The sequence below is a fragment of the Microtus ochrogaster genome, chromosome 6 (genome assembly GCF_000317375.1).
Source record: "Microtus ochrogaster isolate Prairie Vole_2 chromosome 6, MicOch1.0, whole genome shotgun sequence".
Taxonomy (NCBI): Eukaryota; Metazoa; Chordata; class Mammalia; order Rodentia; family Cricetidae; genus Microtus; species Microtus ochrogaster.
In genome coordinates this window covers 85,871,895-85,896,374 of record NC_022013.1, presented here as the reverse complement: position 1 = coordinate 85,896,374, position 24,480 = coordinate 85,871,895, and the positions used below count along the sequence as shown (strand labels likewise).

The window sequence follows — 24,480 nt, the reverse complement described above, 5'->3', positions numbered from 1 at the left end:
TGAACACATGCATTTGGGGAGGACTCCTGACAGCGACCTCTGACCTCCACACATGAACACATGCATTTGGGGAAGACTCCAGACAGCGACCTCTGACCTCCACACATGAACACATGCAGGCTCCACACATGTCACTAGACCACACAAATCACTTTATAAACATTTTACAGCCCTTCTTTTTAAGACCACACCAGAAGCGTGATAGAGGCAGGTATGGGAGGGCAACAGATTTTCTTCCTATGTTTGAAAATCTTAACTTACAGCCAAACCTGTTTTCTAAAGATCATTATGGAAAAGGGGAAAGAAGGTCACTGAATCCATTGTGGCTCGGTCCTGCAACCTTGACTGGCCTAATACAGGCATGAAGAAATGGCAGCTGCAAGACACTCAGAAATGCTGGCATCAGGTGGGCCCTGCTTGCTTTGATGGGAGGCACCTATCATTCAACTCAGAAACTCACTGCATTTGTTAAGTACAGCCTGGAGGAGGGTTCGGCTAGTCTGAATGGGACCTATCTGGAGGGAAGGGCAGTCTCAGGTCGAAGCCATCCAGGAGGAGGAAGCAGGGATTGCTAGTTTTCGCATCCACTACCCAGTTGTTCATTAACACAGCACTTGGGTCAGAGAGAGACTTTGCCATTTCCATGGTCTGAGACACTGGAGTCCTTGGCATGGCTGTGTCTGTGCCAGCAATACACATTCACTCAGGACGTCATCCCTTCCCCACAGAGGGGAAGGGATGGGAGGTTCCCAGGAATATGTATTACTTCCTCCCCAAATAAGTAAGCAAGCCTTGGTGATGAAGGGCTAAATTGGAGCATCATAAGTAGGTCTAGAAGTTGTTGGTTTGAGGATAGACTTCCTGTGCCAGATTTCTATTGGTGGTCAGGTGTCTACTCCAGGGTGTGCTCTACCATTTCTAGTTTGTCTAGGATTGAAATAAGAAGGTGCAAACGGTGCAGGGGAGATGGATCCTTGGTTAAGGTGCTTGCCATGCAAGCCTCTCGACCTGAGTTCAGATTTCCATGTAAAAGCTAGATGCAATAGCACAATCTATAATTGCTGCCTCTGCGAGGCAGAGACGGGCAGATCTCTGGAGCTCACTGGCCAAAGAGATGAGCATTAGGTTCAGTGACACACTTTCTCAAAACACAAGGTAGAAAGTGCTTTGAGAAAGATGTCACGGGTCCCCACATGCCTGGGACACTTGAACACATAAACATAAACTGTGTATCACTCACACACACACACACACACACACACACACACACACACACACACACACACACGAATATTTAGCTTCACCCTGACCTCTGAAGGTCTCCTCCAGCCTTGGACATTTAAGTCAAAGTCTTTGTGACTTCCCTCACCAAACAAACCAAAGCCAGTGCAGCCCTGGTAAATGGTCTGAGCTACGTAAATGTGGTTTTTTGCAAGAACAAAGAAAGCCTTGGTCTCTTCTGTAATCGCACCAAATTACATCTTCAGATGACTTTGTCTTCTCGTGGCGCTGGTTTTCTTTCTCCAGAAGGAAAACTGCACAGTTACCATGATGTGAAGTCTGACCAGAGATTTGACATGATTTTATAGACAAAGCCACCTCAGCTGTCCCCATTTGCAACTCCAGATGTAAATGACAGCCTCCAGAAAGTGATCCTTGAAGCCACTCACCAAATCTACGTTTTCAATTGACTGAGAACCTGGGCCACAAGTCCTTTCCATTGCATGCTTGCTTAGAAACAGCTGGTGACTCTCTGAGCCATGCCACTGTCGCCAGGAAGGGTGATGTTTACAGTGCTAGTTACGGGGAAGGAAGGAGATTGGGACAAGTGGTCCAGGACGGGACCTCTGCCAGCACGGGCTGTTTTTAAGTCGTGTGAGGGATGTCACACACCCTCCAAGCCCAGTTCCACTGTCAGCTCCAGCTGGAGTAGAACATTAAGGGGACAGCCATTTAGAGTTTCTTGTTGATGACCAAGGGAAACCAAGGAAGGGAAGAGCTGGCTGTTTGGGTGTAAAATATCAGCCTCCTTCACCATGCAAGGGGCCTTTCTCCATTGAGAGTCATGAGGAGGGATCCCGTGAGAGGGCAAAGGTTAGCGTTTCTGCCATGGCATAGAGTTATTTGGGGTTGATAACTATTTATTAAAGGGCAGGGAGAGGGTGCAACCTCTGCTATGGAAGATGCTTAACAGTGTCTTTGCCTCTAGCCACTAGCCGCCACTACTCCCTCCAAGTTGTGACAGAAAACAAAACACACAAACTGAATAGTTTTTCAAACGTGTCCTGGGGGTCGAATTGGCAGTGTCTGAGCACCATTGGCAGCCAGAGGGAACTGAGTGAGGGAGCCTTGTATCTCTTAGCTCTAGCTTAGCCTTTGGACCGTAGCTCAAGAGGCACTCATCACAGCTGGAACATTCATGGTAAAGAGTGGCCACCTAGCACTAAGTTTCTCACAGGAGACACCGTCACTGAGTAGGATGGGGGTTTCTCATCTAGTTACTCTGTTCAGGCCACAGCTAAGGTCACACACATGAAGCAACGTGGCAGGAATCCCTTCTCTTCTCATTTCTGTCTTTCGTTTCCTCTGTGACCTCCTGGAGGGCTCATTAGCTCATGGATTCCAGAGCCCCCTCTTCGGAGATTCCACCACATGCCCGTGAGCATCTAAGGGAGGGCAGACCTGCTGCTTAAGGGTTTCTCACAGGGGGCACGGTAAAGTGGCATCTTGACAGAGGGGGCTAAAAAGCTGTGGGGGCAGACAAAGGCCTCCTGTCCTGTCAGGACACTGAAATGTCTTGACCTGGTCACCATCTTGAGAACAGACTCCGGGAGGCAAGAATGAAGGTTATCCTCGAGATGAAACTTCACGACACGCTTTCTGCCTCCTGGGAATTCGCAGTGATTCTGACGATAGAACACGCACCTCCCTCATAAGGAAGTGTTTGCTGAGTCCCATGACTTGGAATAGACTGACCCTGAGCCCTAGTATGAGTGAGCAAGATATGTGTATGCGTGTGTGTGTGTGTGTGTATGCGGTGTGTGTGTGTGTGTATGTGGTGTGTGTGTGTATGTGGTGTGTGTGTTTGTGTGTGTATGTGGTGTGTGTGTGTGTGTGTGTGTGTGTGTGGTTTTGCTTGATGGATATGTAAGTGTGCCATAGTAAGTGGCACACATTGAAAATGTACACTTTGGTACATTCGGATAGAAGGGCAGAAACCCACCAAGCCATCCCCAGTGACAATAATAGCAAACTCTTTACCCTCCCGAAGTGTCCCATGGTCTCCAGAGCAGGTAAGAACTGTTACCAGAGCAGGCACCCCAGTAGAGACAGAGAGACAGGGTGTGGGGGAAGAGGGTTACAAGGACTTCTGTGGGACTGGGGGGAGCCCATGCTGGCCCTGCAAGGAGATCGCTGAGCAACCAGGGCAGGTTCTGACAGTCAGCCTGAGCAGTTAGGTGAGGCCTGGAGCACTGGGCCACAAGCATCTGATCTTGGGAAACTGTTGAACCAGTCAGATTTGCTCCGGGTGATGTTCAGAACAGAACTTTTCAGCCTTTTAGTCTTTGTAAGTCCCATGACTAAAATTTAAGACTCACACTTTTGTAATAAATCTAGGAAAATGCAGGTGAGTACAGTGGCTCAGTGTTCCATACATATAAAGCCAATTAAAGGGCGTTTCATAGATAGTTAACAGATTCTAAACAGCCCTCTCCAGCTAGAGCTCCTCCCAGAACGACTGTGCTCCATCCTGTGCCTGGTGGTGGTCTGCAGCCTGCACAGGAGCATGCTTGTGTTCGTGGATGTCAGTAATTGGAAAGCAATCTTAGCATGCCACGTTAGAAACCTGATTATTCCTGTCTTTGCAAAGTTCACTGTTCAGGTTTGTGCCGTGACTGTCAACTTGTAGGTATGGAGCTGTCTGGGAATGTGGCATAAGTACGCTTTCTCCTCGGGAGTTCCCAACCTAGCTGGGACTAGAAGATGTTTTCTCGGGGAAACGTGTAAACTGGGAAGCAAGAATCCCGGTTGTGAAAAAGACGTGCTCAGTTCTTCCGGATAAAGTAAGCTGTAAGGTGATTGCCACCATTATCGCCACCCCTGCCGCTGCCACTGCCCCCATCTGAAGTGTGAAGCTCACTCCGGGTTCGGCGTTCCGTAAGGAGAGTAACCACCGTGGAAAGACCACTGCGGCTGACCCAACACTAGTAATAACTCCTGTCACTTATTAGCAAGTCAAGGACTGTGCTACAATGTTACGTACACAACAGATTGTATCCTTGCCAAATAGAATAGGTACGATCATAAGTTCCCGTTCCTATACTGAGGGGATTAAAGTACGTTAGGTTTTAAGAAAGCAATGGTTCCTGGTTACGGATACTGAGTGGTAGAGCCAGGGCCTGAGCCTCCCAGATTCCACCAAGAGCTTTGGAAAGAACCTGTGCAACTGTCCACGGTGGCTGGCAGAAAGGCTGTGACCTTGACAGATCCCCTGTGATCGATCCTGATGAGAAATACCGCACCTAGCTTTTGACTAATTCATGAGCTTTTACAACCATATTTGAGGGCCTGGGAGATGGCTCAGCCGCTTGCTGCACAAGCGTGAGGACTGGAGTTTGTTTCCACGGCAGCTACGTGAATGATGGCAGGTGGGGTACTCTGCCTGTAGCCCAAGGCTTGGGAGGCGGAGATCAGTAGAGCGAGCTGGCTATACACAGATGAACTGGGGTGTTCCAGGGCCTGTGGGAGACCCTGCTCTGCCTCAATATATACTATAAAGTGTGAACAGGAAGATAACCACCATGCACCTCAACTTACATGCACACATATGTACATGAGCACTCTCCACCTGTGCCCATGCATGTGTGACCACACACAGACTTATACCACAAACATACATGCAGCAATGATAACAAGAAAGCAAAAATAAGTAGGAAGGTTTTTTGTTATTATTACTGAAGTTTAGATACGATTTATCCAATCTCTTACATGTCACGCTTGTGAATTATTTTTGGTCCATATAAGTCTATAATCTGGGTGGTATTTCCCACTTAGCCATAGACAGAATCAAGGCTCAAGGCAGCTTTGCCCGTGTCATCTGGCTTCCAGGATCCAGGACAGAGCATCCTCACATCCTGCATCTTCATCTTCTGCACTCTGCTGGTTACCTCATTTTTCGACAGAACTGCTCTGTTTGCTTATTTGACTTTGTCAATGTGTGTTCCTCACCCCTGTCTCTGGGTGCACTTTGGGATTTCCAAGAGGATGGTGCTGGCATTGGCTCCGTTCTAGTAACACGAGAGGCACGTGATGTTCCATGGGGAGAGGCAGAGGATGCACGTGTCTGTCTGTCTGAGCAGAGAGCTTTTATCTCTAGCACCTTTTCATGTCCCATTAGCTGCTTGCCACCCGCGCTTGGTGCTGCTGCGCTCAGAAGCCGGGAACACTTGCTTAAGCTTCTCTGCAGTGGTCCAGCACAGGCTGGGCACAATCATGACATCTCCACCTAATTTGGTTTTTTATGTAAAACAACTCTGGTCTGACATTTAACATCTCTCCCTGCGGTGGGCTTTCTCCCCCTTTGTCTCTCTGAGCTCATTACCTAGCTTGCCTTTATGCTTTTACTTTCCTTTTTTCCCCTTTCTCTCTCGCACACCGGGATTCACATTCATGTGCACACCAACGTGTGATCTTCATTACAGGGGAGGTGCTACTGGCTCCCAGGACAGACTTACAGTGCTGAAAAACCCTGGGTCCAGGAGAGGCAGCCAGACGTTTATATGGATGTTGTGCGCTAATGAAGTAGAGCTGCGAGCAGACTCTCTCGTACAGGCAGCAGGCTCTCACACACAGGCTTCTCACTGTGCAGAACGTGTCCCCTGCCAATCAGAGGGACCCGCTCAGGGACTAACTCCAGTTCACACATTGCATCAGTGAGGATGGCAGAGCCCTTGAGGCTCATCCCCTCCCTGCAAAGAACAGCAGCACGTCATGAGTTTGCCCAACACTCTAATTTGTTTCCTGGCTCCTCTCCAGAGGTAGGCACAGCCGTTGTCTGTGGTCTGGGAATTCCACGAACAGCCAGAATAAAGGATACTAACTTCAGCTTTCCCCGTTAGTTCTTGCTCAGTAGATCCACCATGCTAAGAGGGTGAAAGAGACTCTGGGAGATGTCCTCTTTAGATCTCACGAGGCCTCTGCTTTCAAATGGCCACCATCAAACCCCTGAGGAAAATGACACGGAAACGCAGGAAGCGAAAAAGATCATAAAAAACAGAATCTTCTTGGGGAAGAAATGCTTGGTGGTGGGGGTGGGGAGTCCCCCACCAGTGTTTAAAATGTTCTTGCTTATAAGGCTGAGCAAGCAATGGCCACACTCTTGAAGTAGAAACCTCACTTCTCTGAGAGGCTGCAATGGGAATAAGCAGTGATTGCTGGGTCTACTCTACCTAAAGTTTGCTAACTATTGATTTTATAAGCTTTTAATTTTGCAATTTGCCTTCAGAAGATTCATTAATAAGGACACCTGCTTTAGGGAGCTGAGTGGCTGTAAAGAACTCCCAGGGAGAAAGGACACTCAGCAGGAAAGGTGACAGGGTGGGAATGCAAACCCCAGGCCAGGGGGGAGTCTCCAGGGTGTGAAGGCAAATCCCCTTGATCTGGGATGCTGCCTGCTGTGCAAAATAAAACATTTTATTCTCAGGGCCCCATCTTCCAGCCCAGGCCTTGAGGGGCTGTTGTTTATGGAGGGAGAAACTTTAGGAACAAAGTGGAAAGAAAGGGCCTTTGAAGAACAGCTTAAATCTTGTGCAGCCCATGTCTCCAGAGACCTCTAGAATAATAAACCTGGAGCAAACATCACCAGGAATTTGTACAACACATGCTGGATGCTGACTCCAGCTGTTGCCTTCATCACGGACCCAGAGGCTTTGGAGGAACACATGCGAAGCACTCTTCTAGCTAAAATAACGCACAAACTATCCTGTCCTCAGCAGTGGCATTAGTGTCGATTGCTAAGCAACGCACCCCTCGGAGGCTGAAACACGGAGCAGAAAGCAACCAGCAGCATCCTAAGCAGCGCTGTTTGCCTGGCCAGTGTTTTCTTGCCTGAGCCCTGCAGATTCTCCAGCCCTTGTTACCAGTCCCTCCTCATTCATTGAGAGTCTGCCACCACCTGCTTGCTGGGGGGCCTTCCTCAGTGAACCACGAATGTAATCGTACCTTAGAATTTCTCAGCTGTACAGATGATTAGGGAATAATGGTTTTAGTTCATCCTATATAATTGTTATTGTCTTGGAAATGTAGGGAAAAGATGAAAACATTGGTTGTGGGAGAGAATCTATCCTGACATTAAGATTCAGTCAAAGGAGACCACACGAGGCTCTTTAGGTGGTCACAGCAGTTATGACTGGGAAGCTGTCTCAGCCTGAGATTCCCCTTCTTTTCCGTGTCCCTTCAGCCAGCTGTCTCTCACCTGACAGGGCAAACACCTGTCAACTTGAAAGAAGGAAAAGTCTGTTTGGTCTCATGGTCACAGATTTCCCTCCGTAGTCAGGTGGACAACTGGTTTGAGTTGGCTGGTGAGGGTATCTGATGGCAATGGGGAGGGTAAAACTGATCACTTCCCCACCAGGAAGTAAAAGAGGTGGGAAGGGGTCTACAGTTCCTTTCAAAGGCCTGCTCAAGTTTCCCAAAAACCTCTCATTAGGTTCCTATCTCTTAAAGGCATAGCAGCATTCTTGGGGCCAAAGCCTTAGTTCATGAGGCTTTGGGGCAACACTTAAGATGCATATTGGCAGAGATTCATTTATAAAAAAGCAAATGAGCGATGGGCATAGAATGCATCTGCTCCTTAATCTCTATCATTCATTCATTCATTAATTTATTCATTCACTCATTCATTCATTTCATGAGGACTTCTTGAGAGAGTCCTGTGTAATAGGCATTATGCTAAACATTTAAGGACATAAAAGTCAAAAGAATATTTTTCTCTTACACAGCGGAGAGTCTGGCGGAGAAATAACTAACAAATAACAATAACATAGAGCCCAGAATTGAAGTTTGAAAAAGAAGGGACGGTGCCGTCATCTATTTTATTACAGCCATTACAGGTGTAGAAGGAGGTCAAGGCTGGGGTGAGGAGACCCTGTGAAGTGGGGGGTACTAAATTCATTGGCTGTGGGCATCAGAGGGTAGGTTAACCTGGCCCTGGTCACGGAGGCAGCAGCAGGAAGAGGAGGGGTGGGTTTGAGGCCTTCTAGGAATTTCCGTTTAGCGAGGTTGGTGGTTGGATATGAATGTAAAGCAGACAGGTGATTCTAGATTTCCAGCCTGGGCCCCTCGACAGCTAATTATATTATCTGCTTAGGTGGTGATTACTGGAATGGAGGAAGGCTTAAAAGGAAATGAATTTAGTTTGGAGCTGTCAGTTTGAAGGGTGGTTTTGAAAGGGTAGGATTTAGGAGGATGATCAGGCGGGGATCCTAGTCACCGCGATAACGGTGCAGGTGGACACTGAAGCCATGGGCTTGGGGGTGATTCCCTGGAGAATGGAGGCTCTCAGATGTGTGACCCAGTCTAAGGGAATTAGACTGAGAGAGAGCCCTGTGGGTTGTGACAGGAGACCCGCTTTTCCTGACATACTCTTAGGACAGTGCCAAAGCAGTGATGGCACCAGAAAGCCACATTGTGGGGTTTTCTTTGTCATTTTGTAGCCATTACTAATTGTGACAGTTTAGATGCATGAATATTAACTTCTCCACCCCCTTCCTTCTGAGGGCCACTACCAGGTACTCAGACATCTTCTCAAGTTCTCCTTCACGTGAGAGAGAAGACAAAACTAATTTTGTGTGTGGTTTATGCTGCGCCAATTTGTCTGTTTCCTGAGGTCACAGGGTGGGTCAGAAGCAGGTAAGGCAAATATCTCAAGGCAGATGCCAGGCTGGGTGCCTGCGTCTCTTTCTCTGGGTCTGCTGGTGCAGGAGCTCCTCCTACGCGCATCTTCTGAGCCCTGCAGTCCTCTCTGTGCCCATGTCAGGGATGCCCAGCATGTGCTGCCTGCTGTCTCCACACTCTTCCTGCCGTTTGCTTCCACTCTCCTTGGGTACCGAATCCCCTCTGTCTTAGCACACACAGAAAACCGTGTCTGTTGACCATTCCTCTTGGTAGTCAACAATCAAACTAAAATATTTATAATGTGTAGAAAAGCTCTAGAAAGACATCTTGGTCCCCATGGATGTCTCTCTTCACTTGTTGGAACCTCAGGGTGGTATGAGCTACTATAGGGCGTTTGCATCAAGAGCTGCTTAAGTGAAGAAACATCTCCTGCCTGTCATCCGGTAATCCATTCCTCCTTCAACAGTTGTCTTAGCCTTGCTCTGCTGGAGATAACTGACAACTTCTTGGCTGCCTGAGCCAACGTACTGGAAGTAGGCCCAACTATGTCATTGTGGGTTTGTTGGCTCTCTCAGGGTTGATGTTGGTTGTGTATGGGAAGGAGTGATGAGGAGCTAGAACCCGCAAAGATGGCTGGCGGACCAAAGAGCCGTGGAGTTCCACAGTGTGTCTGTGTTGGTGGGTCCTGGAGTCGTTTCAAAGCAGACTAAAGGGGCAGCGGGAGGGTGTGGCATTTGACAATCTAGGAGCCAAGAAGACTTTCTGGATATGAACTCACATAGGACAGGAGCTATCCCCAGCTCCCCAGCGTGGTGTGAAGCTAACATATTAATTTGTCAAATGTTGGAAATTGAGCTATGACAGCAACAGGCTGAATAAAGAAGGGGCTATTTTGGGGATGGGATAAAAATCTAAGAGAAGGGTGAAAGGTTCTCAGAACCAGGGAAAGCTCATGAGCTCTGTAGAGCAGGTGTATCTCTATGTAAATCGAATCCAGAAACTAAGCCACACTCCAAATCCAAAATATCAGGAAGTGTGTACACACTTTCTCCTGTAGCCACTATGGTCTTTCTTCCTGACATTTGAGATAACAAAAGCTAATATTTTAGGCAGGGTCTTATGTAACCCAGCATGGCCTGGAGCTCACTCTATAGCTGAGCATGACCTTGAACTTCTGATCTTCCTGCATCTATATTTCCTGAGTTCTGGAACAGAAGGCTTGCATGATCACATCAAGTTTATATGGTGCCCTGGATCAAGCCCATGGCTTTGGGCATGATAGCCAAGCTCTCTACCAATTGAGTTACGGTCCCATCTCTGCAAACACATTTTAAATAACCAATTAAATCAAGGCCTCTTGAAACCCAAGACATTAGTGGTAGCTTGAAGGCATATGTGGTTGTCTATGGATGTTCTTTGACTCTTGAAATGAAAAATCATGGACAAGTAAGTGGTCAAGATGCCTGTGGGAACTCCAAAGTTTTCATCCGTTTGGATCTGCTTGTTTGGTAAACTGAGGCAACTGTCTGCTCTAGAATGCCCCCTTTCCCTCAGCAGTTCATTCGGGTCTCACATGCTCTTGATTGACTGTCTGGACAAAGCAGCTGCCTCTTGGGAGGATGCCACAAGTGACCCTCATCTGGTTTGCACGGCTTCTCCAGGTGGAACCTGATCATCCTGACCTCCTATTGCTCCAGCTACTTTATAGGCTGCCTTGGGTTTCCGCCTCTAGTGCCTTCCTTGCTGCTGCTCTGTGAAGAGGCCTCTTGATTTATTAATCAATTAATCAGTGTATGCTGAGGAGCTGCTCAGGGTAGTTAAACAGGGAAAACAAAATGCTGGGGCCCGTCACCCAGACAGATTGTGGTTAGGAACCAGCCTCCCACTGACGGTCTTCCTGCCCACCCTGGCTGCCCTGCGTTACCATCCCTGCACGCCGCTCAATCCAGATGGATCTCTGCTCCATAAAAGCTGACAGCGCTTTTCTGAAGGGCGATTTTTTTTTTTTTGGTGTCCTAGAGGAAAATATCTCCTGAGACGAGCTTCATCTCTTACTCACAATAACTGTTGAATTTTGCAAATTCTGCTAGGCCCAAAGTACACCTAGGTGGTTTTGCTCATACGTGCATGGCCACGTATCCGATCCTGCTTTCCCCACAAATAAAGTCATGGATCTGGAAGGACATTAAGCAAGGACAGGGCACAGTGAGGAGAGGTTCAGTGCAATGAGTAAGGTGTCTAAGGTCATGCAGAACTCCAGGGATACAAGGAGGAGAAGTGGGAAATGTTTAATCACCCAGTCACATGCCCGGAGCTATTTCTTTATGTTATCCTATTTCTGTGGAAGCTAAAGCAAAGTGAATGAGAGTTAGCATCTTCATTACCCCCACTTATCTTTTAGATATGATCTTGGGGCATAAGCTATGGGAGTGGGGGTTGAGAAACAGGTCTCACTACGTAGCCCAGGCTAGCCTGGAAGTTCTAACAACCCTTCTCAGCTCCCCTAGTGGTGGCAGGAGGCAGGTGCAGGTGTGAACCACTATATCCGGGTGAAGAATTTTTTGTAGTGGTTTTAGATAAAGCCTGTGGAGGAAATGGGGAAGCAGGTACAGAGGACAGCTCCTCATGGGGCCGGTGACGGATCCTAGGTGCCTGCAGAGGAATACTGGCTGCTGGAACAGGCCGGATCCTCCATCGAGAATCTATTTGCTTAATTTTCTTGCCGATGGCACTGACTTAGCACACATGTTGTTGAAGCCAAAGTTTAACAGTATCTTGTTATCTGTCGACGCTCCGTTCCCAGTCACAAGTGGCACCTCTGTCCCTTGCCAGCTCTCTGCCACCCAGAATGGGACACTCACCTCCACCATGCTGGGCTAGGGAGGGAGCAGGTTGTCCATAATTTTTTGGTGGACATAGGAGAGTGTAAAATGTCCTCCTTTGACTGAGCAGCAGGGGTACTTAGAGGTTGTATTTTGTTTAGTATCTTTTAAGTTTTCTGCACGCATGCACGTGTCCACATCCAGGGCTCCCCCTGGTCAGGCTTCTTCCTGGTGGACGCTGCTCAAACAGTCGAACCCTTGGGCTGTAAACAGCTAAACTGGACTCACCAGCATTGACGACCTGTTCCTTTCTTCTGTTTGTGTGTCCTCTAGGACCCTGCGTTCGCTGCTGTGGTCCACGACAAACTCCAGGTCCCTAACACCATCAGGAAGTCATGGAACGACAGAGACAACCGCTGTGACATTTGTGCCACACACCTGAACCAGCTAAAGCAGGAAGCCATCCAAATGGTGCTCGCCTTGGAGCAGGCAGCCGGCAGTGAGCACTATGATGCCTCTCCGGGCTCACCCCCTTCGATCTCCACCATTCCCGCACTGGTGGGGTCCCGGCACATGGGTGGGCTCCAGCAACCCAGGGAGTGGGCCTTTGTGCCCGCCCCCTATGCCACCTCTACCTACACAGGCCTCGTCAACAAGCACAGCGGTAAACCCAGCAGCCTTGGGGTCAGCAACGGCGCAGAAAAGAGTGGATCCCCAACTCACCAGGCCAAAGTCAGCCTCCAGATGGCCACCAGCCCCAACAATGGGAACATCCTTAACTCGGTGGCCATTCAGGCTCACCAGTATCTGGATGGCACCTGGTCCCTTTCAAGAACCAATGGGGTTACCCTGTACCCCTACCAGGTAAGCACCTCTGCAAGCAGAGAAATGCAGGTGTTTTCTCCTCAGATATCGACATGAGCACACACTCCGGATCTCTGTCTAGAAGTTAAGAGTCAAGGCAGCAGATAGGCTGATTCTCCTTTCTCCTTCTGGGAGCTTCCATATAATGCCAAAGAGTTCTCCCCAAGGAGCTCCAGTCAGTCCGGCATGCTTTGAGGGAGTACCTGTCAGCTCCCAATGCCTAACCTCTTCTTGCTTAGCTAATATCTCCGGCCCCACCCCTGAGGGATCTTATTGGTTTGGGCAGTACTAAGGACTTCGTAGCCCCCAGCTTTACTGTGTGGTATAGTGATTAGGAGCAAAGGCCCGGAAATGCTCAGGCTGGCCCAATACCCTGACCTGTACCCATGCTAGCAAAACAACTTAGCACAAAGGGATTGCCCTATCCCGGGCTCTCCATTTGGAGTCGATAGAACAGTAGTAAGGATTAAATACAGATATTTATTAGATATAAAGATATATATCACTAAAAATTTACATGAAGGTTTGTGTTGGCCTCCTGTGCCCATTGTCTGTACCTTCTGAAAGAAGTGGAGAATCTCTTGTACCTTGGCAGATCTTCACTTTTTTCTGTCTGAGACTCATCTTTATGTTGGACCTAATCACAGAAGCCTTCCTCCCTTGGTTTCCTCCTTTCTTCTTTTCCCTCTTTGGGTACCGAATTGAGCACTACCCTCAGGTCTGTTTATCTGAAAGTAAGTGAGCAGGTTTCTAATCTGAAAAAAAAAAAAACAAAAAAAAAAAACAAACGTGTGATCCAGACATGGTAGCGTGTCCCAGCACTAGGAAGACAGAAGCATCTAGAGTTTCAGACCAGCCTGGACTACAGAGACAGTTCAGAGCCAGCCTGAGGTACATAGGGAAGCCTCGTCTCAGAAACAACAACCCCCCCCCCCCCGATAACCACAAACCAAGTCAACCAAACCAAAATATAGAAAAAAATAATTTGTCTTAATTTTCCTAGCGGAGCTTTCTATCAGATGAGGGTCCTCTGTCCTCTGTGTCTGCTGTGGAGGGACCAGCACAGACTCTTGACTGTCACTGATGTGGAGGAGTGGCCATAGTCATGGAATGTTAGGAAGGTACCTGGTGTATCAGATAATCCTGAACACCCCAGGTCACTTCTCATCTGTGCTGTGTCATATAGGGTGAGCAGCCTTCCCTTATCATCTAGGGACTTAGACTTTCTTCATCTGGTGTGTCCCCATCTTTCAGGGGCCTTAAGAGTCTTCTACCAGATAGATCTTCTGTAACCAGCCAAGAAGTGAGGGCTAGGTGCGGAGGCTCCCACAGTGGGCTTGAGGCTTATCCTGGGTCCTAGGTGCGGAGGCTCCCACAGTGGGCTTGAGGCTTATCCTGGGTCCTATAGTGTCTCCATTCATATTCTACTGTCAAGAATCCAGGGCTCCAGCCCCACTTCCCTGCAGGAGAAACTGGGGAAGCCAACATGCTTCTGTGCCCAGAAGAAAAACAAACCAAGTGAGGGTGCACAGACCAGTATTGTGACACGAGGGAAAACATACAGGGAACCATAAAATGAAGTCAGTGTGGCCGATAAAATCTGAGTACCTTACAGTTCCCCCAAATAATTTTATTTAACCCTGCAATGGGCCCGTAAGGCAAGGAGGAAATGGCTGGATCTTTGTATAGTCAAGGAGCAATGATGCTTAGGAAAAAGCGAATCACTTATGACCACACAGTCAATGGCGTACCAACACTAGCTTTCCTGGGCCCCCAAGTAATTCCCTGGCATTTCCCGCATGTGGCTTCCTGTGAGACCTAGAACAGCAAAGAAAACAATTCTTATTTTGACCTGAAGGAGCTGAGCAATCATTTGACTTTTAGATGAAGTTCTGTGTGGTTTATCTACATATACCACATTATATCGTATAACTCCATATTTATATACTGTATAAATAGGATAAGGAACCAATAAGGAAGCCGTGACAGAGACTGCATAACCTAGTCCTTGAAAGTCATTGCCTAGGTCTCTGAGTTAGCTCTTTCTTTCTTTCTTTCTTTCTTTCTTTCTTTCTTTCTTTCTTTCTTTCTTTCTTTCTTTCTTCCTTCCTTCCTTCCTTCCTTCCTTCCTTCCTTTCTTCCTTCTTTCCTTCTTTCCTATTTAATTTTGTGTTTATGAATTTCTTGGCTGCATATATGTATGTGTACCAAGATGTGCCTAGTGCCATCCAAAGCCAGAAAAGGATGCCGGATTCCCTAAAACTAAAGCAACAGACTGATGTGAGCAGCCGTGGAAATGTTGGGAAGGAACCTGGGGCCTCTGCAAGAGCAACAAGTGCTCTTAACCACTGAGCCGCCTTCCCGGCCTCTGTGATTGCTTTCTCTCCTTATAACAGGGAGGATAAAGAAGTGGTGACATTGTGGAGGAGAAAGGCTTATTGCGCTTACAGCTTTTGGTCAGCCAGCCTCTGTGTTAGCTACGTTCCTTACCTCTCTGACAGAACATCTGACTGAAAGCTTTAAGGGAGGAAGTTTTATTTTAGCCCCATTAGGGCAGGAAAGTATGGAGGAGAGCGGCCCCATGATGGCATGCGGCTGAGACTCCTTCCCTCCGCACATCTCCACAGAGCAGAAGCAGAGAGGGGACTCCTGGTGCTCATCTGGTTTTCTTTGTTAAGTAACCATGTGCCAGGTCGGACTTGGCCCCTCAGTTCATCTCACCTGAAAGCAAGCCCACAGATATGCCCAGAGACATGCTTCTCATGGGTTTCTAAACCCAGCTGTGTTGACGATGGAGACTGACCATCAGAACCTCATAGCTTTTGGGCCTGGGCAAGACAAACTATGGATGACCTCAATGCTAGGAAGTAAGGGAGGAGCCCAAAGCCTGCTCAGGAGCACGGCCCCAAAGACTGAAAGCCTTCGTGTTAGGTCCTGACTTGTAAGGGCCCTACCATCTCCCAGTGCTACCGTTCTGGGCCAAGTCTTTATCATGGGTCCCTGGGCAGCAATCAACACCTGACTAGAGCTGTCAGGAGCAGAAATGTCTTTATTATGGAGTGGTATGCTTTTAAAAGATTGTACACAGTACATTTAAAATATTTTTTTTACATTATAAGAAGTAGAACATATTTTTTAAAATAAAATGTAGACTATATGAAGTTTAACTGTGATTTTTCAAAGCCTACATTGCATAGAAATAAGTCATTTAGTCATATTTTCTCCAAGAAATGCACTCATAATTTGTAACCTTGTGATAAAATCTGGGGCTTTGACTTTCTTTGGTAGACTGGGCATATTTTCCATGCTGTTAAATATTTTTTTTTCTTAAATATGTTCTTTGGGTCTAACAGAGTAGCTCACTGGAAGAACGCTGGCTTGGCACCTACAGGGCCTCCTTTTTATTACTTAGCACGCAGAAAGAAGTAAGATATGATGTCTGGTGTGAACGTGATATTCTGTAGTGGTGAATATTTGCTCTACGAAGGCATTCTAATGGATGGAGCAATCATCAGTGCTAGAGTCTAGCTTCTGTGAATATGGATCACGTGCCCAGTTGAGCAGTATTTTTACCATGTCTCCAATAGTGCTAGCTGTTCACTCACGTTACACAGACAAGCCCCGGTTCATCTTCCACACTAGAAGCCGGCAGAGCCAGTATCTGAAGGATGCAATGGCCTCACCTGTTGCATCAGAACTGATGACACAAGGACATAGAGTTAGGACCACAGCATTGATGTAAAGAGAGTTTCTTGTACAAGAACAGCTGTTTTTTTCCAAAGCCCTTTGTCAAGGAGTAGGCACTGTGCTAGTGTTGGGTGGGTCTGCCTCCTTGGGAAACCCAGGTTCCTGTCCTGTGGTCTTCACAGTGAGGGAGGGGCCAGGCACACTGCCCTTGAGGTTGGCAGGTGAGAACAAAGGTGGAGTGATCCTTGGCCGCGCTGAAACTGTGAGGAAGAACTCAAATCCAGCTCTTGCTGTGGCTTAAAATCAGATTCAAAGAGGATGCGTACTAATTCCCATCTTGCAATTATCCTGGATCCATTTTATTGGCAACGCTGGAGCTGACCAACTCATGTATTTTTCCCTGAGTAATGATTAAAGGGACCAGAGGAAATCTCTCTGGGATAAAGAGATTTGGGGTCTGGCTATGAATCAGTATCCCTCCCGTTGTGACTATGTCACCCTGATGCCCTGGGGCTTGGGCTCCCAGTCTGGCAGACTGAGTGTCTCCTGTTAGAAACATCTCCCTGCAGTAAATATTCTGTAGTTCACGGTCTAGGCAGCAAGTCAGAGATGGTTCACTGCTCTGGCAGCCAGCTGCACTTTCCCTGCTCACCCACACTCCCACTTCCCTCTGCAGAGCAGATTTCCTCTGGCTTAGAGCCACAGTGTTCCTTGAGCAGGGAAGCATCTAGAGTTTAATGAGTGTCCGGGGTATCCCTCCACTCCCAGGAACCTGAGCCCGTGGAAGTGTTATTGAAGGGGAGGCTGTCCTTCTGCACCTCAAATGCTGTAGGGTTGACAAATGAGGGCAGCCGTCCAGCAGGGAGCCTGGGTCCTTTGTGAAGCTCCTGCCTCACTAGAGGGAAGGAAAAGGGTAATTTAAGAGGCATGGAGATTACCTGAGGAACGAGAAACAAACTACAAATGCAATTCCTCGTGCAATATCTTTGAGAATTGATGTCCTAAGAGAAGATGAGGGGACCCCTTGCAAAGCCCGACTTCCTTCTGTTGACTTTAGACACTCTGTAATGGAAATATGTACAAGTCAGGACTTGCTCACCAACCATCATTTGGCCACGGGAGTTTGGGCACTAAAAGGACATGCGTATACCAGTTCTCATACTCATCTATAGATCATCTCCTTTTGAATGATAGCTACTTTGGCCTGACTCACTCTCATGATGGTAAATGACCACAGGAAAGACAGTTAATCTCAGGTTGCTGTCTTAGGAGTCCACTTCTGTGGGTTGGCATCTGGCTCCTGTACCAAGAGGGGAGGGGGTCTGATCCATAGTATCACAAACAGTGATGTCACTAAGGCCACAGTTTTTAGATGGGTGAAAGGCTGTTGAATTATTTATGTTTATGCCTCCCCCCAAACTCAGAACAAAGAATGTGTTTGTGTATTTGGCTATGTACAGCACATTTCTCAAGGATGTGATATTCAGGGTGAACGTCCAAAGGAATGAATGGGCGCATCTTCTGAATGAGTGGTGGATAAGGTCGTGGTCGGAAGGGAGCTCCGTAATGGCATCAGGAAGCTTAAACAGTGCTTTAAATCTGGCCACGCATTTTGTGCGTTAGGCTAAGGAAGTCCCTGGAAGGAGTTCAAGTCCAGGTCAGTCTGTGATTGTGGTTCCCCGTATAGGACTTTGTGGACATGATGAAGGCGTTTGAGATTGTCTGGGATTATCCAGCTGGATTTGATGGGGTCTTAAGTATCCTGACAATAGTGAGACAGGAGGAGCAGAGCCAGAGGGAGAGCAGGGATGGTGCTATGCCACTGGCCTTGGCCGTGGAGGAAGGGGCCACAGGTCAACGGCAGACCTCTGCAGAGGCTGGAAGAGGCACGGAGGCAGAGTTTCCTCAGAGCCTCTGAAGGAACCAGTTCTTCAGGTCTCTTTAGACTTCTCCAGAACATTAAGATAATGGATTAGTGTGGGTTTGTCCCAGCGACTTTAAGGAAGCACCTGAAGGCGTTTGTTTGGTAGCTAACAGCGAGTGAGGTGAGGTCTGCAGACCTGAGGGATGATTAAGTACGTGGGCTCTTCATCCCACCCAGAAACTACCTCCCTTACCCAGTGGCTTGGCCAGCATGTTAGCAAGTGGAGCTATTCATTTGGCTGCCTCTATGGAATGAGAGGCTGCTCATACTGCCCCCGCCCCCACCCAGCTCCCATTGCTTCTCAGTTGTCTCAAGTTTCCCTATTGTTACAGAGGCATAATGACAACAAGCCGCAGCCACTCTCCTCTGGCAGGGATGACCATTGTGTGAGCCTTTCAGAGTGTTGAAACTGCAGAAACCACTGCAGGCTGGGGGTGGAGAGCCTTGACAGAATGCACAGAAGGATGCGTCTCTTTTCTGACAGGCCTTTGGAACCACAAGTACAGGATCTCACGGGAATTCCCCAGAAAGTAATTCTTGCCTTTTCTGGTATCTCGAGAATCAAATGTATTTGAAAGTCCTCTGGGAATTGTAGACCTGAACATAGGGTTGGCTCACATCGGTTGTTACTTAGTAAGCTGAAGACAGGTACTGGAGATCTGAAGCAGAGAAATGGACAGTTTGCTTCTTTAAAAATGGGGTTTGCAATTTTTGGCTACACACTAGAATTTCTTGAGAGATTTAAAGGAAATTCTAAAAGTCCAGTTTACAACACAGTCCGATAATATGAGACTATCCGAGGATGAGACCCAGGCCGTGCCTTGAATTGTTGAGGCCCAGAACCCCAGCCTTGAGGCATGATTCATTTACCACGGGTCTAATAACGCCACAGAAGGTGCCAGCGAATTTTTGTAGTTCACTATGGCAGAATGCCTGAGCCCAGCAACTTAGAAGGAAGAGGAGCTAGCAGGTGTCTCACCTGGCCCTACAAACATGAGGACTTGAGGTCTCCAGGACACAGGCAAAGTTGGATGTGAATGTGGTTGTGTATTGGTCTGTAAGACTGTTGCAGTGAGATGGCCACCGGCGACAGGAGATCCCAGGGCGTATGCAGACCAGCTAGCCCAGTGCTTATGGTGGCAAATAACAGACCCTGTCTCAAATAAGGTGGAAAATGAGGCCTAACACCCAAGACTGCCCTCTGACTTCCACATCTATGCCATGGCGTGCACATGTTCATACTCACATGGGCATTTGTACACACACACACACACACACACACACACACACACACACAAGGGGGGAAGAGAGAAGAGAGAAAATTAACAGAGAAGTTCATTTTGGTTTTATGGCTTCAGAGTTTTCAGTCCCTGATTGCTCAACCTTGTGGCTTTGCTGCCTAGGCAATGGGGAGGAGTTTGTGGTGGAGGAAGCTGCTGGCCTCCTGCTGACCAGGAAGCAAAGAACTGAAGAGGAAGACGCTGAGGTCCCAAGGTCATCCTCAAGGACATGTCCTTCATGACTTAACTTCTTCTCACAAAGCTCCACCTCTTAAAGGTTCTGCCACCTCCCAGTAGTGCTAAGATGAGGTCCAAGCCTTTAGCAAATGACTTTGGGGAGAACATTCTAGACTCTAAATGCATTGGAAATTGAAAAACGGAGAGAGTAGTCTATTAGCTTCTTAGGATTTTCATAACAAATCGTCACCAACTAGGCTGCTTAGAATATGCAGTGTTTTATCTCTCGGTTCGTCTGAGGCCAAGGGGGAGCAGAGGAATCTTTCCTTGCCTCTTCTAGACCCCCTTGTGCTGTATCTACCACCTGCTCTTTGCCTGATTTCACAAAGTCTCGTGTTCTATTTTCTCAACAGAGAAAGACACAAATGTGTAGGGAAAGACACATCAGTGGGTTTTGAGCCCTCTTAATCTAGTGTGGTCGCATTTCAATCCTTAACTAATCATATCTACAAAGACTCCATTTCCAGATAACGTCACATTCTGTGGTGCCAAGTGGACACGACCTAGGGGCAAGTTCTTGTCAAGGTTGATAGAGTGACAGACAGGTGACAAGGACACCGGGTGAAGAAGTGAAGTAGCTGTGGGATCTTTCCCTTCTGGAGGGAGCAGGCACAGGCATGCACAGACGGGTTCCCATTCTCTAAGTAGCATAGAAACAAAGGAAACACAGATAAAAACAGACAAAGCGAAAAAGCAGAGAGGGAGGGAAGTGATTCCCCCCCCCCCCAGGAACCAAGCAGCAGGTACAACGGACAGCCACTGAGGGACGGGTTCCTAGGAACACACTGGCCTCTTCCCCCAGTGGGAAAAGCTTCCAGACATTTGTGCTTACACAGCCCAGGTTAGGAGCAAACAGCAGGTGACAGCCCTCCTTGGGGAGATGAGTTGAGAATGGAACATGATAATCATGGAAGAGACCCCACTCTATTTCCGTTGGCCTGGCAGGCACATTGAGTTAACTTGCTTAGAACAATATGTAGTTTTCTTTCTTCTTTAGAAAGATTCCTAGACTATAGAAAGGAGCTGGAAATAATAAGAAAGATGCCGTGTCTTTCTCAGCACCTATGTGAGTGGTGGGGTGGCATGGGCTGGACCAATGGGCAGAGGTTATTTTGACTTGTCTGCTCTGATCTCAACTATGCTGGGCTGGCTGGAGGGCAAAGCTGAGCATTGCTACGCTGTGGGGGCTGGGGGTAGGGGTGGGGGCTGTGATCATAGGGGAGACTGTGACATGCATCCAGGGTCTGCATCCTTTCTCCTCCTAGCCCTCTTCCCAGCCCAGCTCCAGTGGCAAAGTTTTCCCTTCTTTATAGAAGTGATGCAGAGTTAAGATGTGTGCCATCCACAGGGAGCTGGCTAAGCGGGAGAAGCGCTGTGTGGTGCTTTGAGGGTTCTAGGCCTCAGGGGCTGTCACTCAGTGAGTTAAGGATGAGAAGCTGGGTAGGATCATGCTGGGTTTACTGCTCACACACAGAAACTAGCTCCTGTTTGCTGTGTGGCCTCTTTGGGGCCTCCTACCTGCTGAGCGCTTGGGCTGTCTGCTCTGTAAAGCCACAGTTTTTCTGGAGGTGACATGTGGTGAGGTCCCTTGATGTGGCCCTGGGTGTAGAACCCGGTAGCCTCCATGACATTCCTGGAACCTGGAGTTCCATCTTCCCTCAGTCTTGTCACATGCGGAGCTGAATGGCCCTTTCAGTAAAGAACTTATGGTAGCTGGAGGAACAAGACCCAAACCGCAAAGCTAGTATCAAAACCACAGAACTCTCTGCACACAAACCAGCTTTTCACAGAGCATGTCACATCTCATATGTCACATTTTAAGTAGAAATGAACTTATTGTGACATTGATGGACAAATTGATAAAATACTGGAAGACTCGTTGGCCAACTTTCTCCCATGTTTGGGGGCCTTTTTAAGAAGAGGGATACATATATAGACTTGAATCATTTAAACTCCACAGGATCATGGATTTAAAATAATCCAAAAGAGTAAACACACTATTATTTTGGGGCCAATTTTGAAAGAATTGGACATTCAGATATGGTTTATGAATCTCATATTGGAAATACACTTTGAGACAGAACATTTCAGGCTTCCCTTCTTGTTTTCCTAATTGATACACTGATTTTAATATCATTGCTTTCTCACTCATTTATAATTTTATAAAATCTACATTTTTTACAGTATCCTAGGATTTAGAGTTTTCAATAAATTGGAAAACATGGAGTATTTTCCTCTCCATCTAGCCCACCCTAGACATCCAGCTAATTAATATCAAATCGCGATGGCACGCGCTAATAGGCTTTAGCATGACAAATTAGCCTGGCTCTGTCTTAGAAAGCTATTTGTTAGGATCCACTAATGAGTCATGTATTTCATATGCCTAAGTCACTCCCAGGGAGTAATTTGGGTGTTTAGGAATTATGTTAGGCACCGTTTTGGGGGTTGGGGAGACTATCCAGTGTCTTCAATATAGCACCCTTGATCTCAAAGAGTTAACCCATCCTCTTCATAGCTTAGGTGAGAGCCTGGACTGGTGAAGGCACTCTGGGGGAGGGGAAACCTTAGGAAAGCAGCCAGAACTGCAGCGATGGCTGTGGCGTCATGAGAGCTTGTCTCATGACAGGTTCCGTCTGGGCCAACTTGATAACTGCCATCATCACCCCAGGGCTGGCTCCCACTGTGGGTCCAGCAAAGAAGAGCAGGATGAAATGGAAGAACAGGCCCATTTGCAGGTTTACATCCTCACTTTGGTTACAGCAAATCTCAGGAGACAGACAGGCCCTTGTCAGTTAACTGCAGGACCCAGCACCAGGTGTGTCAAGTGACCTGCCCACGGTGGCCTTCCTAGGACTTGGACATGGCAGAGGTCGGCTCAAATGCAGGTCGCCTATCATCTGTTTGCTCTTCTGCCACTGTCCTGAAAGGGGGCCACTTCCTTGGGCTGACCACGTGGCTGACCCAAGCACACCCTCCTAGTGGGATTTCTCTGGGGTGATTCTGTACACCTAGAATTTCCGAGGTTTTCCTTGTGTCACTCTGCACAATGGTGTGGAAATCAGTGCTCTGTGCTGCTTCTCCTCACTGCAAGGTGGGGAGGCTGAAGGGGATAAAGGGGGAGTCAGAGATGGACCCCAGAAATGAGAGGCCTTGTAAGCAATGCTGCCACCTAGTGAGACAAATGTCAGCTTCCCCAGAGGTGGACTTGGTAGACGTAATAGAATCATGTCCAAATGTTTCAGTTTCCTAAGAGCGAAAGGGAGCAGGATCCTTCCCTTGCCGGTAAGGAGATCGAGGTTTGTCAGGGTTTGTTTAAATTGGCTTTCCCAACACATGTCTTTGGGAAAAGACATTGCTGGATCCTTCCAGAGACAGCTCTGTTTAACCACTGTGGGGAAGGCAGCTGGATCAGTATGTATGCTTTTGTAAGCTTATCTATGATCTGAATATTATCAGTTGTGCTGCTTTTTCTCTAACGTGTGTGTGTGTGTGTGTGTGTGTGTATACACTATATTTGTATGTATGTAGATATATATAGCACACATATAATACACATATATCCCACAATTTAGCATTCTAACTATTATGGAGAACACAATACTAACCCCATACCCTTCTCACCAATCCTCAGCTGCTGTCATTCTGCCTTGTCTCTCTGAATTTGCCTATCCTATGCTTATGCTAATAAATGGACTCACATAGTGTTGGTTCCCTTGTGAATAGCTTCTTTCACTTAGCATTTCCTCAGGGTTTGTTTGTGTTGAGTCAGATATTAGAATTGCCTTCTTAAACTCTTTAAAAGGGTCGTTACTATTTTTCCACATGGATGAGTGTTTGGTCTGCATGTATGTCTATGATGTAGGAGTGATTTCTTTCTAATCTGTTGCTTTTATTGGTTAATTAATAAAGAAACTGCCTTGGCCCATTTGATAAGCCAACCCTTAGGTGGGTAGAGTAAATAGAACAGAATGCTGGGAGAAAGAAGCCGAGTCAGGGGGTCGCCATGGTTCTCCCACTCCAGACAAACACAGGTTAAGATCTTTCCTGGTAAGCCAGCTTGTGGTCCTACACAGAATATTAGAAATGGGTTAAATCTATATGTAAGAGCCAGCCATTAAGAGGCTGGAACTAATGGGCCAGGCAGTGTTTAAAAGAATACAGTTTCTGTGTAATTATTTCGGATATAAAGCTAGCCATGCGGGCGGTCGGGTGCCAGGAACATAACCCCCGCTCCCCACTACATGTCTATATACCACGTGTGGGCCTGGTGCTCACAGAAGGGGGCACTGGATCCCCTGAAACTAGAGTTACAGGTTGTGAGCCACTATGTGGGTGCTGGGACTAGAACCTGGAACCTGGAAGAGTAAGCAGCAAGTATTCTTAACCACAGAGCCATTTCTCCAGCCCCAGCAGCTCCTTCCTTTCAAAGGCTATGTGATGTTCCGAGTATATACCACTTCTTGCTAATCCCTTCATCCATCAGCAGACATTGGGCTAGAATAGCTTCCGGTTCTATGACCAATGCTGCTGTGAATATGAATGTACAGTTTTCTCGCAGACTCGCTTCCTCTTCTATTGGGTTTATATGGAGAATTACCGGCTCCTATGATAATCCTGTTTTTAATTTGTTGGGGGAGCTGCCACCCACCCCTGTGCCCCATAGTGTCCTCACCATCTTACGTTCCTGCAATGATACCTACTAGTTCCAGTGTCACCTACATCTCTCTAATACCTTTTCCTTTTAACTATTATTCGTGTGTGTGTGTGTGTG

At 47.5% G+C, this 24,480-nt stretch overlaps 1 protein-coding gene across 1 annotated transcript in view; it reads left to right on the top strand.

Moving 5' to 3' along the window:
- Kif26b (kinesin family member 26B) overlaps positions 1-24,480 on the top strand; it is a 404,164-nt gene that overhangs the window by 137,032 nt on the left and 242,652 nt on the right. The window contains exon 3 of the mRNA XM_005348983.3: positions 12,051-12,581. Coding sequence (XP_005349040.1) covers positions 12,051-12,581 — 531 coding nt within the window. The remainder of the gene's footprint in view (positions 1-12,050; positions 12,582-24,480) is intronic.